The sequence below is a fragment of the Colius striatus genome, chromosome Z, assembly GCF_028858725.1.
Source record: "Colius striatus isolate bColStr4 chromosome Z, bColStr4.1.hap1, whole genome shotgun sequence".
NCBI lineage: Eukaryota > Metazoa > Chordata > Aves > Coliiformes > Coliidae > Colius > Colius striatus.
The window spans coordinates 60,711,010-60,728,312 of record NC_084790.1 but is presented as its reverse complement, the minus strand read 5'-3'; the positions used below and the strand labels follow the sequence as shown (position 1 = coordinate 60,728,312).

General features: G+C 40.5%; 1 protein-coding gene across 6 annotated transcripts in view; it reads left to right on the top strand.

The window, feature by feature from the left end:
• Positions 1-16,906, top strand: part of TJP2 (tight junction protein 2) — a 65,817-nt gene extending 48,911 nt beyond the window's left edge. For all 6 annotated transcript variants that reach the window (XM_062018701.1, XM_062018699.1, XM_062018698.1 and 3 more), the window contains 18 exons: positions 154-257; positions 417-570; positions 1,571-1,679; positions 1,788-1,927; positions 2,418-2,484; positions 4,503-4,653; positions 5,349-5,457; positions 6,157-6,367; positions 8,251-8,438; positions 9,523-9,618; positions 9,726-9,805; positions 11,112-11,322; positions 11,741-11,841; positions 12,211-12,423; positions 12,783-12,893; positions 13,838-14,179; positions 14,589-14,674; positions 16,010-16,906. In XM_062018701.1, coding sequence (XP_061874685.1) covers positions 154-257; positions 417-570; positions 1,571-1,679; positions 1,788-1,927; positions 2,418-2,484; positions 4,503-4,653; positions 5,349-5,457; positions 6,157-6,367; positions 8,251-8,438; positions 9,523-9,618; positions 9,726-9,805; positions 11,112-11,322; positions 11,741-11,841; positions 12,211-12,423; positions 12,783-12,893; positions 13,838-14,179; positions 14,589-14,674; positions 16,010-16,178 — 2,642 coding nt within the window. In that variant the 3' untranslated portion in view covers positions 16,179-16,906. The remainder of the gene's footprint in view (positions 1-153; positions 258-416; positions 571-1,570; positions 1,680-1,787; positions 1,928-2,417; positions 2,485-4,502; positions 4,654-5,348; positions 5,458-6,156; positions 6,368-8,250; positions 8,439-9,522; positions 9,619-9,725; positions 9,806-11,111; positions 11,323-11,740; positions 11,842-12,210; positions 12,424-12,782; positions 12,894-13,837; positions 14,180-14,588; positions 14,675-16,009) is intronic.
• The last annotated feature ends 397 nt before the right edge of the window (positions 16,907-17,303 follow it).

The window sequence follows — 17,303 nt, the reverse complement described above, 5'->3', positions numbered from 1 at the left end:
GGCTGATTTGGTGTACTGGATCTGCAGGGTTTTTTTTCCTTTTTATTTTCTCCTGGTGTAATGGAGTGTGCTGCACTGTGTAGTTTTGTTTTGATTTTTAAAAGCATCCTCATTCATGTTCTAAGATACAGTGGATTGTTTCTCCGATTCCAGAATATGGTCTCCGTCTTGGAAGTCAGATCTTCATAAAAGAAATGACCCGTACTGGCTTAGCAACCAAAGATGGCAACCTTCATGAAGGAGATATCATTCTCAAGGTCTGTTCTGGTTATTTTGCTCCCAGTTTAGCAGGCACTTGTCAGGACTTATTGCGGAGTAATCACTATCTTATAGTCAAGTTCACTGTTAAATTTGAACACAATATGGATGTACGTGTTTACTTGTAGTGTTTGTTACTGTTGCCTTTTCATGTCCAGATCAATGGTACAGTGACAGAGAACATGTCTTTAGCTGATGCCCGAAAACTGATTGAGAAGTCACGGGGGAAGCTCCAGCTGGTTGTCCTCAGGGATAGAAAGCAGACACTGCTCAACATTCCTTCATTGAATGACAGTGACTCAGAAATGGATGGTGAGATTTTGTGAATAATATGTTCTGGACTCTGTGCGTGAGCAGAATGGGCAGTTGTGCTGTCTTAGAGTGGTTCTAGATTCCTTTTAAAGAAAAAAACAAGCATGTACAAGCCTAAGTAATAACCAGTAAGCATCAAGTCTGCTTCCTTTAGGAGAAAGAAGAATTTTATAGTAATCATATAATTGCATTTTGGGCAGGAGTAGAGACAGAAAAAGCAATGCTGGTCTGCCAAAATCAATCTTCTCAGAAGCAGCACATCAGTTACTTTAATAAAAAACTTATAGAAACAAGTGGGTTTGACTTGTCTCTCCTGAAGGCATTAACACTCATGACGACATTCAACAGGAGGGACAAAATGGCAGAGCAAGAGGAATTATGTCCCTCTGGACAACTGGTCTCTATTTCCAGTGTCCTCTACAAATAATCTCTTGCCGCCTGTAGCTGTCACAGTATACGATCTTTCTGTCAACATAATCTTGCTTTGAGAAGGGCTCAGGATGTTTGGGGAAGTGGATTGTTACATTTTTTAGCACAGTATACTTGGTTTTGTGATGTCAGAATACTGAATGCAGCTTTTTGTGGGTTTTACTGGGAAGGCTGAGATAGGCTTCAAGTGTAAGGGTTACTCATGTTTCTTTTGTCACTGAAAAGCTGTGATGTGAGGACTGCTAATGTGAACGTAGCCTTCTGTTTAGGAACCTCCATGAGACCTCAAATAAAGGACTGCTGACGCTAATGAGTTTGTGGTATGCCCAAAGTCCTTGTGTTTGTGTGATGCGAGTGTATTTCCTAAAGGTTGTGTGAAGCATTCCTGAAATATCTGTGAGGGTGTGCAGTGGGTGGAAGCACTAAAAGGCATACAGCGCTTTTTGAACCCTGGTCAAATCCAGGGTTTAGCATATCATATATGAGAAAGCTTTGTAAATAAAAGTGTTTATCAGACCTGCAGGTAAGTCAAACAAATCCTGCATTGCTTTATTTGCTGCTCTCTTTACAGACATTTCTGAAATAGAGTCAAACAGATCATTCTCTCCTCAAGATGACAGATTGCATCATTCCGATCTAGATTCACATTCATCCAATGAAAAACTGAAAGAGAAACCAAAGTAAGAAGTGTTCTTTCCTAGTTATTTTTTCTAATGCTTGTCAAATATATTCTTAAAATACATAGCATTCTGATTTTGCTGCAATTTCTTTTACTTTCTTTCTTTTAGTGTAAGAGATGATCCACCCAGTAGGATGTCCAAGATGGGAGCAATGCCTACACCATTCAAATCGACTGGTGATGTTGCTACTGCTGCTGTTACAGTTGTAGACACAAGTAAAGAACTGAAGTACCAAGATGACCCAGCAGGTCAGAGTTTGATGGTTTTGGTTGCATTGTTTTTCCCTGGCTGCAGAATGCCTAGTCCCCCAATCGTGTTGACATACCTAGTATACTCTTGCATGTCAACCACATCGTGATGAACAGAGAAGGGATCTGTCTTTGCTTTGTGGTGCAGGAAGAAAAGAAATGGTTGAGACTGTTTGAAGGCAGTTGCTTATTAGAGTTAGCACCTCAGAAAGCAGCAAGTGCTCTCCTAGAGCATCTACCGTAGCCTATCACTCTAAGTGACCAAATGAAGCTGTACCTGAAGTCTCATCTAGCTTGCCTGAAAGAATTGTGTATCCCTCTCTTGCCTTTTTTGTCCTTTTTCAAGGAGTTTTTATTTTTAAAACGGGAAAGCAATTAATTACAGTAAAAAGAGATACTTGACATATCAGGTTGCTGATAGCTAAAGATTGCTGCCAGTTGTAACTTTTTTAATAACTTCATAACTTCTCTTGGTGTTTTTTACATATAGTGTCTCAACCAAAGGCAGTTGCAAGAACGATTCTTAAACCCAGCCCTGAGGATGAAGCAATATATGGGTAAGGTCTCACTTGTCGTGTTTTTTTGCACTTGTTCTCACAGTGACCTATACCTGGTTCTTGTTTGCATGGCCTTGGTGGGATTTTCACCCATTAGTTGTGATGCTCCCTTTACAGCTTAATGGCAAGAAGCCATGATGTCACTTCTAACTGACTGTATTCAAGTTAAACTCAGCTTTCGGACTATCTGCCTGGAAGGTGTGGACTTGCCTTCTGCCTGTAGGGTGTAGAACTACCTATGCTTCTGGGTTTGCATGGGAACTTAGTGGTACATTTTTTGTATTTTTATTCTGTTCTGTTCATCACTTTGATGTAGTATTTGGAGTACTATGTCCGTTTTGGGGCTCTCCAGGACAAAACAGACATTGACACACTGGAATGAATGAAAAGGGTCGATGACTACGGCATATGACATGGAGAAGCCAAGAATACTGGATTTGTCTAGCCTGGAGAAGAGAAGGCTGAAAGGACATCTTATTGCTGTCTGCAACAACCTAGCATGTAGTGGGTGTAGAGGAAATAGAGCCATACTCTTCTCAAGGGGATACAGTAGAAGGACAAAGAGTAAGGGACAGAAGCTGGAACATAGGAAATTCTGCCTTGATACAAAGAAGAAAAATTTTTATTGTGAGGATGGTTAGCCACTGGAATAGCTTTCCTGCTAGGTTGTGGTGTCTCCACCACCAGAAATATTAAAAAACACAACTGCTCAAGGCCTCTGAATAAACAGCTTTGAGCAGAGGGCCATTCTAAGCTGTGCAATTCTATGTATTGTACACCTCTACAAGTATTTTATGTGTACACAAAAGAGAACCATCCCTTTCCCTGCTATAATAAGATACAGAGAGAATGTCTTTTGTTTAATTTTTAAACAAGTTTATTTCAAGACAAGGCCAAACATATTTCGGTCACCATACAAGGTGGAAACTTCTGTACAGAAATCCCTTTCTTTTGAAACTCAAGCCTGCGCAGTCCGTATTGCACTTCTAGTCTCTGCGTAGAATTAACAAAATATTGCTTCAAAAGTTTATTGGGGGAGCAGGGGGGAAGTGGATGACATTTATAAATAGTCAAATGGAACCTGGTATTGTTAATTCTTCACTAATTAAGATACTAAAAGTTACAGGCTGTATTAAAAGAAAATCAGGGGTTTTTTTTGAGAGCATCCAAATACAGTAATTGAAGGGATGGGAGTGTAAGGCAGAAGCCTAAAGATAAGGTTTTGAAGATACTCTGTAGCTTGGGAGTGTTTTCTCAAATGTATTCTCTTCTCAGATCTTTTCTGTGTTGGACGCTGCATATGTTGTCATTGATGTGCAAATTAATCAAGTGCTTATTTTGGTGAAGGGGAATTTATAATACAGGCTTAGGGTATTACTGAGAAAGGCTGACAGATAAGTACTGTCCTCTGTGTTGGAAGGTCACTCAGGCATACAGCTTTTCAGACAGCAAAAGAGCTGAACCTAGTTCAGTAGTCTCCCCACTGCAATATGGAAGAACTGACGATTAACATACAGTACAGCAGAGTATACTTGGGAAAGGAAAACTTGAAGACTTCTGTCTAACAAACATGTTAAAATGCAATTAAAATAGGTATAAACTGAATTTTTATGACAGTTCCCAAGTGTTTAGAGTAGGGGGGGAAAAAAGAGTATTATTATTTCTAACTCAGACTGTTTTCATAAAAAGCCACCTGCTCATTGAAGAGAGGATGCAATAGGGAGTTAGGGAACTGTTCTGAGACTTAAAGAACGGGGAGTTGTTTTCCCGCCATGTCAGTCTGTGTGTGCCACTTAGTCACTCTTCTTAGTTCAGTTTCTGCTCTGAAAAACACAAATCCTTTCCTTTCTTCACTCACTGAAGAGTTACTTGGGTAAATACAGCCTATAAAGTGAGAGAAATGGCCTTAAGAGTATTATGAATACAATTTTGCTGAAAGAGTTGCTTTCTGGTTTTTTGTTACTGTCTTCTGCCTGTCATCTGGACTTACTTCCTTTTTCTGCCTGTAAATCTTGTAGTCCTAATACGAAAATGGTAAGATTCAAGAAAGGGGACAGCGTGGGTCTACGACTGGCTGGTGGAAACGACGTGGGGATATTTATTGCTGGAATTCAGGAGGGCACCTCAGCTGATCAGGAGGGACTGCAGGAAGGAGATCAGATTCTTAAGGTATCAGCATGAGTATATGTCCCCAAAATGCCCATCACTTTTGAATTCTTTGGTGTGCTTCTTAATGGAAATATTGAAGAAATTTTGATCTTAAGAGATAAAGTTATTGCTTGGAAGTGTGTATATCAAGCATTAGTTTGTTTAAGGTGCTGTGTAGGTAGTTAGGTAGGAGAAATAGAAAGACAAATGCCCCAAGATGGAAGAATAAATTTTATGTGCAACATTTCTTCCTAGTCTTGGAGGGGGGAAATGTTGAGGCCAGTGTGTTTTTCTTCTTTGATCTCCAGTTTCCTCGAGTAACAGTGACTTATTTTTCCATTTTGTTAATTACATCATTTATGCCATTTTGTCCTCTTACATCCACCTTTTCTTCTGAAAATTTGAATAGCAGGCTAATGTAATTTTCTCTTCTGCTTCTTTTCTCTTAGCCTTCATTCTTCAAAGCCTTTTGGAGCTTGTTAAATTAGAAGAAACAGTCTAGCAGTGCGCATGGAGGACTTTGTTGTTTCAGAAAGATTACTTAATGGCTGGGATATAATACTCCTTATGCCAAAAGATATCCATATTGGCATAGAAAAAGTATAAGGGGAAAGAATATTTAAGGTTTTTAGATGAAACAAAAATCTTTGGTTGTTCTTTTTATTGTTGATTTTCAGGTGCTGATTTTTAAAAGTGGTGTTTTTTTGGGTACATAGGTAAACACTCAAGACTTCAGAGGCATTGTTCGGGAAGATGCTGTTTTGTATCTCTTAGAAATCCCCAAAGGTGAAACAGTGACAATTTTGGCACAAAGCAAATACGAAGGTAAGTGCCGTGAACAAAATATGTGTGTATCCAGGAAGCCTTTAGGCTCTGTTTTTCCAGTGAAACCACAAATAATCTCTCCTTTGCTTATTCTTGGTAGGATTTTAGCTACCCTACTCTTCAGTAGTGTGGAAGACAGTTGTATTCCACACCACGAGCATCATACAGATGTGCATGTGTGATGTGTTTTTTTCAGAGCACTTCTGCATCCCTTTCATTATTAGCAAATAGCATCTCTGAATCCTGAAGAGTGGCAGTACATTGCTTGTTCCTTCTGCGCTTGCGTCTGTAGCAGCTGTCCCAAGATCTGCCGTTAGCATTAATTTCCCGCTGTGCCTTGGCAGTCATAAGGTGTTCAGTCAGACGGCAGCAAATGAACATTTTATTGATGGACCAGTTATGGAGCAAGCAGAGCTTCTTGGTTTCCTATTGGAGACATAGCCTACTGCAGTATTTAAGTACTGTTGCTGCCTTTTGCTTTGAGAAGGTGCAAGTACCTCCTTCCCTCACAGCTGCAGGGGCTGTACATATACATGTATAGGACACTCTTGGTAATGTGTGTGTAGGGCAATGGATGTGAAGGCTGGGATTTTGCATGGTTTTGCATGGAGGAGAAAAATTTCAAAACTATTATCTAGAATGACAGCTTCATGTTTCTTTCAAGTGTGCAAAAGTAAAAACTAGAGTTCCTTCTTTTAGTCTACAGAGACATCATGGCCTGTGGCAGAGGAGATTCCTTCTTCATCAGGAGCCACTTTGAGTGTGAAAAAGAGTCACCACAGAGCTTAGCATTCACCAGAGGAGAGATATTTCGAGTAGTCGATACACTGTATGATGGCAAACTGGGGAACTGGCTGGCTGTCAGAATTGGAAATGAACTGGAAAAGGGCCTCATTCCAAATAAGAGCAGGTAAGATGGCATCTTCTCTTCCTACCCCTTGTTAGAATGTTTTTTTTTCCCTCCAAACAATTTTTGCTTCCTATGTCATACCTTTCTTCCCTTTTTTTTTTCCATTCCCTCTTATGAGAATGAATGTCTTGTCTTCACATTCATGACAATTGTGCCTGTAAGATTTTAGAACTATTAATGTAAGGAAAGGATGACAGAGGATGGTGTTACCTACATAGTAGACTAGGTATTTGCAACACAGATCTAGAGCTGCTGTCTCAGCAATCAAGCAAGCTTTGGCCACTATCAACTTCACTTCTATAAAATGGGTGAAGGGCTCTATTTTTTGCCATTTTGCCTTTTTTTCTCCCTTCTTCTCCCCCTGCCTCTCACCTTGTCCCAAACCAAAACCCCTGCACCTTAGGAAACTCATGTCTTTGTGTACAAGAATACTCTGATGATTAATCTATTAGACCAGATAGCTTTCTACGAGGGCATAACTGGCAGCCTAGATAAAGGGAGAGCAGTGGATGTCATCTACCTTGATTTCAGCTAGGCTTTTGACACTGTCTCCCATAACATCCTCATCAGAAAGCTCAGGCAGTGTGGCTTGGATGAGTGGACAGTGAGGTGGCTCGAGAGCTGGCTGAATGACAGAGCCCAGAGGGTGGTGATCAATGGCACAGAATTGAGTTGGAGGCCTGTGGCCAGTGGAGTTCCACAGGGATGGGTTCTGGGGCCAGTCTTGTTCAACATCTTCATCAACGACCTGGATGAGGGGACAGAGTGTACCCTCAGCAAGTTGGCTGATGACACCAAACTGGGAGGACTGGCTGATTCCCCAGAAGGCTGTGCTGCCATTCAGTGGGATCTCGACCGGCTTGAGAGTTGGGCAGAGAGGAACCTCATGAGGTTCAACAAGGACAAGTGCAGAGTCCTGCATCTGGGAAGGAACAACCCCATGCACCAGTACAGGCTGGGTATTGACTTGCTGGAGAGCAGCGCTGCAGAGAGAGACCTAGTAGTGCTTGTTGATAATAAACTGAACATTTGCCCTCATGGCCAAGAAGGCCAATGGCATCCTGGGATGCATCAAGAAAAGTGTGACCAGCAGGTCGAGGGAGGATTTCCTACCCCTCTACTCTGCCTAGATGATGCCTCATCTGGAGTCCTGTGTCCAGTTCTGGGCTCCCCAGCTCAAGAGAGACAAGGAACTTCTGGAAAGTGTCCAGCACAGGGCCACCAAGATGATCATGGGACTGGAACATGTTTCATATGAGGAAAGGTTGTGGGAACTGGGGCTGTTTAGTCTGGAGAAGAGGAGATTGAAGGAGGATCTCATTAATATTTATAAATATCTAAATGGTGGATGTCAGGAGGTTAGGACATCCATTTTTTCTGTTGTATCTAGTGACAGGACAAGGGGTAATGAGAAGAAGCTGGAACACAAAAAGTTTCATTTAGACATGAGACAAAACTATTTTACTGTGAGGGTGAGGCAGCCCTGGTACAGGCTTGTCAATTGATCTAACCAAACCAGCTTTTGTTTCTCTGCTGTAGTGATTTACTTTACAAGGCGTAACGGAGAAGAGAGTCACAACTGTCATTTCTCAGGCCTTCAGTTCTGAGTTGCACTCTCTCACCACCTCTTTGCAGTTGCGTTCTTCTGTTTATGCTCATGTGAGTTATCAGTTTTAAGACCCATGGACTCAGTCCTGCATAGCAGTCTTGTAGCAGGGCATTGTTCTGAAACTGTATTTGCTTCAAGGCAACTTCTCTCTTATCTCCTCCACTTACAGCTGTCTTACCTGACAAATTGCATGTTGCAAATGCAAAACCAGTTGTTCTTCAGTGAAAGAACTTTTTGCCCATGCAAATGAACTCTGTGTTTTTCTTTATGTCAGAGCTGAGCAGATGGCCAGCGTTCAAAATGCCCAAAAAGATGGATCAAGTGATAGGGCAGATTTCTGGAGAACACGTGGCCAGCGATCTGGAGTGAAGAAGAATCTGAGAAAGAGTCGTGAAGACCTGACAGCTATTGTATCCATGAGCACAAAATTCCCAGCTTATGAACGAGTTCAGTTGCGTGAGGGTAAGTGAGACTACTTTGAGATAGCTGCCCATTTTAGTGCTGGCTGGTCAGCTGAGCAAGTGATTTCGAACAACTTGGGTTTGGTATAAATGTGAGCAACAAGAATGGATTACGTTTTTTTCTCAGAATGCAGGTTTGTGGTGGCTACTAATTGCTCTGAAAAAAAAAAGCTTTTAATGTTTTTTAAATTGCTGCTCTGCCTCCAAATTACACATGCATATTTCAACATTTAAAATGAAACAAGGTGGAAACAAAGAGAGTTTACTTGTTTCCTCAGCTTCCCCTTGGCTAGCTCTGGAAGTACAATCCATGTGCCTGAAACTATTCACAATCTTTTATCTTGTTCCTAAATACCACTTTAACATTACCTTGAGAGCAAGTAAAACACAAGTATTTTAAACAGCTTGTCCAAATATAATCAAGATTGATGTGGTCCATTTCTGTGACTCTAGTTATATTACTACTGATGTTTTACAAGTCAAGATAATTTTCTGGGTAATTCACACATGCCAGTATTGTGGTACAAAACAAATAGTGAAAAGTATTTTAAAGGAGCTCTCAGATATCAAGATGAAGACTGAGCAATAGAATGGCATTCCCCCAGTAACTTAGGAGGACTGTGTTTGCACTTGTTTTGACATAAGCCTAGCAGAGTTTTGCATTTCTTTGCTTCTTCAAGCTGCCCTGCATCTGGTTTGGCTTTTGTATCTTTATTCATGCAAAACTGCCAGGTGAAGGTTTGTCCTGTTTAGCTGGATAGAAAGATTACTGAAGATCTGTATGTTTTTAGAATGTAACATCCTCTTGGTACATCTGGATTAGAAGGAACAAGGAAACTGTTAAATGAAAACGGTCTCCGTTGCTTTCTCAGCTGATAGCTTTCTGTGTAGTTATGGTGTTGCTTAAACCTTTGCGAAATAACATCTTTAAAATACATCTTTTAATGTGTTGAACTTATATTCAATATGAACTTCTCTTAAACTTATTCATAACCTTAAACAGTAATTGAGGGTCTTGTGTATGCCACTTTTGTATAAACCTAGTCTTATCAAACTTCTCTTTTCTCCAAATATTTCTCTTTCAGCTGGTTTTAAGAGACCTGTGGTGATATTTGGCCCTATTGCAGATGTTGCTATGGAGAAATTGTCAAATGATTTGCCGCACCTGTACCAGATAGCAAGTAAGTTGTCCTCCTAACTTCCTTATCATTCTTATCTGAGAGAATGAATAACTTAATAATCACAGATGGCTGGCCACAGTAGATAAGCTATGATCTTGTCTTTGCAGAGACGGAACCCAGAGACGCAGGGTCGGAGAAGTCAACTGGGGTAGTGCGCTTGAACACTGTGAGGCAAATCATTGAGCAGGTAGCATATTTCTCTGTGAAAATTGCTGGCACTCAAAGGCATGCTGTTTGATTTCTTTCCTCCTAAAACTTGCAGAGTCCTCAAATCTTCACTGCATCTATTTCTGCAATAAGCAGATTGGCTTAACAATAAGACTACATTGAAATTGTTCAATAACAATTTTTTATAGTTTTGATAGCTGTCCTCCAAGTGGGAGAGTGAGGCTAGTATTTGAAATTAAATTATTCTTCCTGAATCCATTCTAAATTTCAACAGGGGGACATCTGTAATGAACAATAGCTGGAACACAAGAAAGTTCCACTTAAGGAAAAACTTTAGAGTGAGGGAGCCCTGGCACAGGCTACCCAGGGAGGGTGTGGAGTCTCCTTCTCTGGAGGTTTTCTAAACTTGCCTGGGTGTGTTCCTGTGCAACTTCATCTAGGGGGACCTGCTTTAGCAGGGGGATTGAACTAGATGATCTCTAGAGGTCCCTTCCAATCCCTACCATTCTGTGATCCTGTGATCTGCTTTTCACTGTATGTTTTCCTAATTTGCCATGGAGTCATGCAGTGTGCTTCTTGCACTTAACAACTTAAACAACTTGAAACTTAACATTTTAGAGTGCTTCAGAGTTACTGCCATTGAACCAAGCAGGAGCTGAGTGTAAGTGTTCTTACCTAAGGTGCTAAGTGGCATCTACTGAGACTGCATTGACTCCCTTTGTAATAGAAATCAATAGGTGATTATCAAGAAGCCTAAAAAAACCTGTGCAAAAAGAATGTAGCTTCTTGCCCTGAGGCTAGTAAAATCAATGCCCAGAGGGATTAAAATGTCACACATGTTCAGAGCTCAGGCTCTCATTTGAAAATCCCATTGATTTTTGGACTAGAAGTAGCTAAGAGGGAATGTGTTAAATGAAAAAAGTGAGATAAGTGTAAGTGTAGATAAAAGTGCAGACAAAAGTGTATATAAAAGCTCACAGCACCCAGAATGGTTGTGGTAGTAGAAGCTGTGGTAGGGGCAAGTAGAGAGAAAAAGCTCATTAACTTTCACTGCCTAGTTTAAAAAGCAAAAAAAGAAGTGGTGCATTTTACTCCGGAATTAACGTAAGAATACAGATGTGCAGGCAAAAACTGTTTAGAAAAATGGAGCTGAAAGAAAAGACTGCCTGCAGAGGCTTCTAAATGTGATATAACTGGGGGAAAAAAAATCCATGGGTTGTGGCCTTACTGGGACAAAAATACTGTGCTTTTCCTACAGTGCCATGTTACAACCACCTCCTCTTGTTCCCACAAGCAGCACACTAACTGGGCTTTCTTGTTAACAGGATAAACATGCTCTGCTGGATGTGACTCCTAAAGCAGTGGACTTGCTAAATTACACCCAGTGGTTTCCAATTGTGGTCTTCTTTAACCCAGACAGTAAACAGGGTGTGAAAACCATGAGGCAAAGGCTATGTTCCACATCTAACAAGAGCTCAAGAAAACTTTATGAACAAGCAAACAAACTGAAGAAAACTTGTCCCCACCTCTTTACAGGTAAGGAAGAGTATACGTCTAACCTGCTCACCAAGAGAGTCATGGATGTGACTGTGTGAGTCTTCAGACATCCCCATGCTACTTTGCATATTAACATGCAGGTTTGGAAGTAAAAGGGTATGAAAGTGTGTTCATGAGCAATCCCTTCCTGGACTTTTTTCAAAGTTCCTTGTTCCGCCAATTTCTAATAAAGCAGAGATTGTGAGTCGGCAGATGTAATTAAAAGACAAGTGATGTAATAAGCCTGGGGGGTGGATGAATGGTGAAACAAAAATACCATGCATCTGTGGGTGACCTGGTTGAAATGCCTGTTACCCATTCTCGCATAACTAAACCAGTAAGTGTTAAACAACAAAGACTGGATGAAGGATCCCATTGTAGTTGCCTGTCTACACACTTTTTCCTTCAATTTTTACAGCCACCATCAATTTGAATTCGGCAAATGATAGCTGGTATGGCAGTCTGAAAGATACAATTCAGCAACAGCAAGGAGAAGCAGTGTGGGTATCAGAAGGAAAGGTAAGCAGTCAGTCCATGCTGTACTAAGCCACAAAGATGTCTCAAGATACCTCTTGCCAGTAAAGATTGTTGAAAATTTAATTTACCAATGCTAGATGGGTTTATCAAGTAGTCAGTTGGTTTTGTTCTTTGTTATACTAAAGAGCTTTCATCACTAATGCTGTGGCTGAGTAAGAATGGTGAGGAGGGGTAAACTTTTACAGGACTCTCCTTTGTGGTTCTGCATTAAGAGTTTCTTTCAGTTCCAAAAAGTTATTTTTAAGGAATTATTTGGCTTGATGCTGACATATGTTAATGTTTAATGTCTTAAATGTTTAATGTCTTAAATGTTTAATCTTTGTTCCTTAATCCTTACTGACTTTTCCTTAGCTGGATGGCATGGAAGATGATGCAGACGACCGTATGTCTTACCTTACTGCAATGGGTGCTGACTATCTGAGTTGTGACAGTCGGCTGATCAGTGACCTAGAAGATACAGATGGAGAAGGAGGTGCATACACTGACAATGAACCTGATGAGCCTTTGGACGAGCCAAGGATTTCATCTGTTAGCCGGTCCTCTGAACCTGTGCATCATGAGGAGGTGAGATGATTAGATTTTCAACAAGATGGTAGTTTGGACTTTCTGGAAGTCATGAATGTATGGGTTAAACATAAGAGGTTTTTTAAACAGCAGCTTCGTCTTACCTCTGGTAGTGTTTTAGAGCTACATTGTGTGGAGCAAAAACAGTAATAGCTCTGCATTTCTGCCTAACTCTATAGGCTTCCTGGTGACGTTTCATCACCTTGGACTTTGTGCTTGTATCTACACTGATTGTGGTCCGATTGCTGACAGTCATTTGAGTCATGGCTACCATACCCAAAATAGCGAACTTGACAGAGAGAAAAAAATGATTGAATACTGGATCCTTCACTAGTTTTATCTCTTATTTTATTTCACAGAGTTTAAAAAAATGTAGTCCAGAACCAAAGGCTCAGTTGAGAAAAGCTGGTAGCAAGGAGATCCTTAGAGACCCGAGTCCACCTCCAGCCTTCAAGCCTGAACCACCTAAGGTAAACCCAGGGAGACAAATCTGAATACAGAGTTCCTCTTTCTGGAGAATGCTTCAGGGTGGCACATTGGGAAGAGCAGTAGGAAAGATGAGAGACTAGAAAACATTGTAAGTGTGCAGAGAAGAAATGAATGAAGGTGTTGCATGATCAAACAGAGAGTAAAAGGATAACAGTGTGATTTCTGTGTGGAATAAGAAAGTAGACTCCTTTTTGTGTCTCATAACAAACGGAAAGTCACTGTTTTTTAGCTCAGCAAGAACAAATGTCAGCTGATCATCAGGAGAAGCATATCTGATGGCATTGTTGTGAAGCACAAAACCAGAATCTGCTATCTCTGAAATGAGTCTGGAAATTTTATCCAAACCTTGCTCAGGAACGATACAGAGAAAAAAAAAGTAACGATGTTGGGATGCCAAATTTTGTTTTAGCCATTCCTGATTTCCTCTGGTTCCAAAGTCCTTTATTTATGAATACAGGTACCGTCACGTAGTGCATGTATTCAAAGTACATTCCGTTGTACCTTAACAAAGGAGATTGGCTGGAATAGGACATGTGTAAGGAAAAACTAGATGGAACGTCTAGAACACAGGTGTGGGTCCTGTGCAGTTCTAAATTCCTGGTAGGGGTATTCTACATAAGATATTACTGACAAATCATTTGAGAGGTGAGTTTTCTCTGTGCTGTCCCCTAACACATGTTGTAGTTCTGGTAATCCTTAGCAAATGAGTCTAAATGTGCTAATCATCTATAGGTTGATGTGAAGTGTTAAGAGTGCGTGGCCAAAGCATTGCAGTAGTTCGAACACCTTTCAGTTGTTACCTTGGGTGGAGATTGACACTATTAATTGCATAGACAAGAAAGATTATTCAGATTAAAACTTTAATTTTAAATGAGAATTATGAAGTTACTGATATAAACCTTGTTTGCATGCTTTATTCTTACAGGGAAAGTTACAAAATAAAGAGGATCTATATGACTTTCCCAAGAACTATGACTCCAAACCAGGTAACGTTGCTGTCAGCAATGAAACTTCAACTGTATCAGCTAAAGCAGCACCACCACCCGTTTCTGTGAAACCTGCCTTTGGACGTCCCATCCTGAGAAACTCCCAGCCAGCAGTCCCACCTGCAGAGGAGGAGGAGGAGGTGGCAAAGGTGGAAGAGGAAGGAAACGAACAAGAAAATACACCAAAATCTGTGTTGAGGAAAGTGAAAATATTTGAGGAGATGGACCATAAGGCAAGGATACAAAGAATGCAAGAGCTGCAAGAGGCCCAGAATGCCAGGGTAGGAAGAGATGCATTTTCCCTTTGCTGTGCTTCCCAACCTGCACCCTGAAAGAGCAAATTGTGCCCTTGCATTGTGCTGTTTCTGGAAGGAGAGGTTTGGGAGACCACACGTAGAGGCATACCCTTGTGTGGGTCTGGATGTAAAAAGAGGACATGCTTTAAGGCTTCCTGTGGCAACTATAGAAAGCCTACTTCCGATAACCCTGTTGCTTTTGTCAGTCCACTGCTTTGACTTTCTCTTTGAATTGCTACTCCAGCACAAGATTGCATAACTGTGGGAACGTGAATAGGATCAAGTACGGCACTGAATTGTTTCAGACATAGCTGTGACCTGCTAGACCTACAGTCTAGGATCTCTGATGGATAGACTTAAAATAACAGTTGTTTTCTCCTGCTTTATTTTAAAGCTTGAAATAGCCCAGAAGCACCCAGATATTTATGCTGTCCCTGTCAAAACACAGAAGTCGGAACAGAACTGGCCCCAGCCTATGAGGTAAGGTGTATCCAGTTCAAAGCGTTCTGTCTTGATTGTTTACTTCACCAGTGGGAGGAAAACTGATCGTGCCAGTTTTTGGTCTCAGAAATAATGCTATGTTGGTATGTTGCTTTGTTGTTGTACCTCAAAGATTACTGTAAAGGTAGGGCAAAATTTCAGTGACCTCTTCTACTTTTTCAGGATATGTTTTTCTTTTAGTTCATTCATAGTACTTGAGTTACGTAGGAAGAGACACTGTATTCTTTTGCTGGAACACATGCAAAGCTTTTTGCCCCGATCAGTGCTCCTCAGAAGGTTTTCTGAATTTGTGTCCTCTGGTATCTGTTCTTCTGTGCTGGATACTTCATGGCTGTTCATCTACCCTAAAGCTTGCTTTAAGTACTTAGTGGCATTTATTTACTAAATGCCTATTCAGTTACAGGTGTATTGTGTGGGTAGGGAGCTGAGAATGAAATTTGCCTGCAGTCACCAGTGAAAGTAGTGGTCTTTCATGAAAATAGAGTGAGTTCTGGACTCCTGGACCATCTTGCCCTATACACTCTGTGTTTCTACAACTTGAGCAGTCCACCTGTGAAAGAACTAACATGTTGTATGGTGGATTTTGGATTCTGCTCTGCAGGTCTTGAAGCTTTTCTTGCCTCTTAGTAATAGCTGATAGAAATGGGACTTTTTTTTGTGTGGATTGCAAAAATCATGGCTTGAAACTGAGGAAATGCCCTGCCCTTCCTCAATGGATTTTATTTCTATATATCTCTTTAGTATCCCATTTATACACTGCCCATTTAGGTAGTGTATAAAAACCAAATGTGCTATTTGTGCCCACTTTTAAGGATCAGAGTCCTAGTGAGATCTTTGAGTGAGGAGAGGAGGCTGTCATTTTAAGCAGTGTCACACAAGAAGGCATCAGACTATGAGACAGGAAACAGGATACAAAAGAATCAGCAAGCATTTAGAGAATCTGGTGCAAAAAATAGTTAAAGGAAAAGGTCGATTGGGGCAGCAGGAGCAGTGGCTGAAAGTGCTGTAAAGCTCTTGACATGTCTGTGTGCATACGTGCATGGGAATGTTTTATCATTTAAAATTTGGCATTCTTCAGGTAGGTTGAGTAGGTCAAATCTGAACATCAAGCTCTATCTTGATGGAAAAAAGATGCCTCTCCAGATCGGCTTACCATGGCCACCTGGTTTTTTTATGAGTGAGAAGGGGTTTCATTTCCTGCATGTGCCTTTCTAGGTGGTATGTGGCCATGAAGCCAATACTAAGTGCAATTATTTCTCAGCTTTTCAGAATGGAAGTAAACATATCCTCTCTCTTTCCCTATCTCACTGTTAGCTCGAGACCTCCAGAACCCCAGAAACCCCCCATGAGACCTTACCTAGAGAACCGTGGCAATTACGTCAGTGATGCAGAGGAGGAGGAGGAGTACCGTCGGCAGCTATCAGACCACTTCAGGAAGGGCTATTATGGACAACCATCCAGATACAGAGACACAGAATTGTAGGCTTGGTAGTGTGTGCATGTATAATGCTCTCTTGAGATTTCTTCCTATACAGCCAAAATGGAGCAATAGTTAGTCCTGAAAGGCTGTGTTTTTGTTGGGAGTCATGTTAGAGGGTACACTACTCAGTTTAGACATATCTATACACTGGAACTGGAAGAGTTCATTTTTGGGGATATTATTTTGATAGCTTCTAAGAAAAGAAATCACTATTGCCTGAATGCTGTTGCCTGTTTTGTAAGGACCAAATCTTGAAAGTTTGGGTTAATTCTATATTTTAACATAAAACTCCTTTTTACCCTTTTATTAATGCTGCCTTTTTGGACTGTTCTGCTGTGTTACGAAAGTGTAATCTTAGAGATATGCTTCTTAATGCAATAGAACTAAATTAAAAAGTGTATTTGAAGAACATCAAGTGCCTTTAATGAGAAGCTTCTTAAACTCTTCATTTTGATGTCTGATACTTGGTGCAAAGCCATAACACTCTAAAAGGGGATTGACTGTTTTACCTTTCTTTTTTTATCAGTTTCACGGTAACAGTTTTCCTTGCATGTTATTTTTCTAAGTTCATAGATGTATAAGCAATATTTCATAAATACTGACTGTACATAATAAAGGTGCAATTAACTAATTTGTTGGAAAAGACCTGGATGTGCTTAAACAGAGAAGATGATGTAGAAATTCAAATGTGTTAAAATTTACAGAGACTGCAAATAATAAAGGATATATTCTAGGCAAACCTCATGTTTCTTATTTTTCTCTTGAGCACTCTTTGTCTTCCAGAGTCTTATGACTTTCATAAGTTTTCTTACAGAAGTACACTGTTCAGTTCAGGGCCTCATCTTTTGCTGTTCAAGTAACTGGGAAGTGTCACTGTTGATGTTGCTTCCCAGTGTCCTGTATATTGTTTTAAAATGTGATTGAAAAGGAAACTGATGCAGAGCTATGGACTTCCTGCAAGAGACATCTTTTAGAGTATTAACTTCTACCTCTGCATTCCTGGTCTTTATCCGTAATTCTCCTACAGTGAATAAAAATTATTGACTGGATGATAGAGAAAATTATTTTTCCCCATGCAATAGAAAAGATGAGTTTCTAAGCATCTCTTAAAAGAGGCCACATTTTATT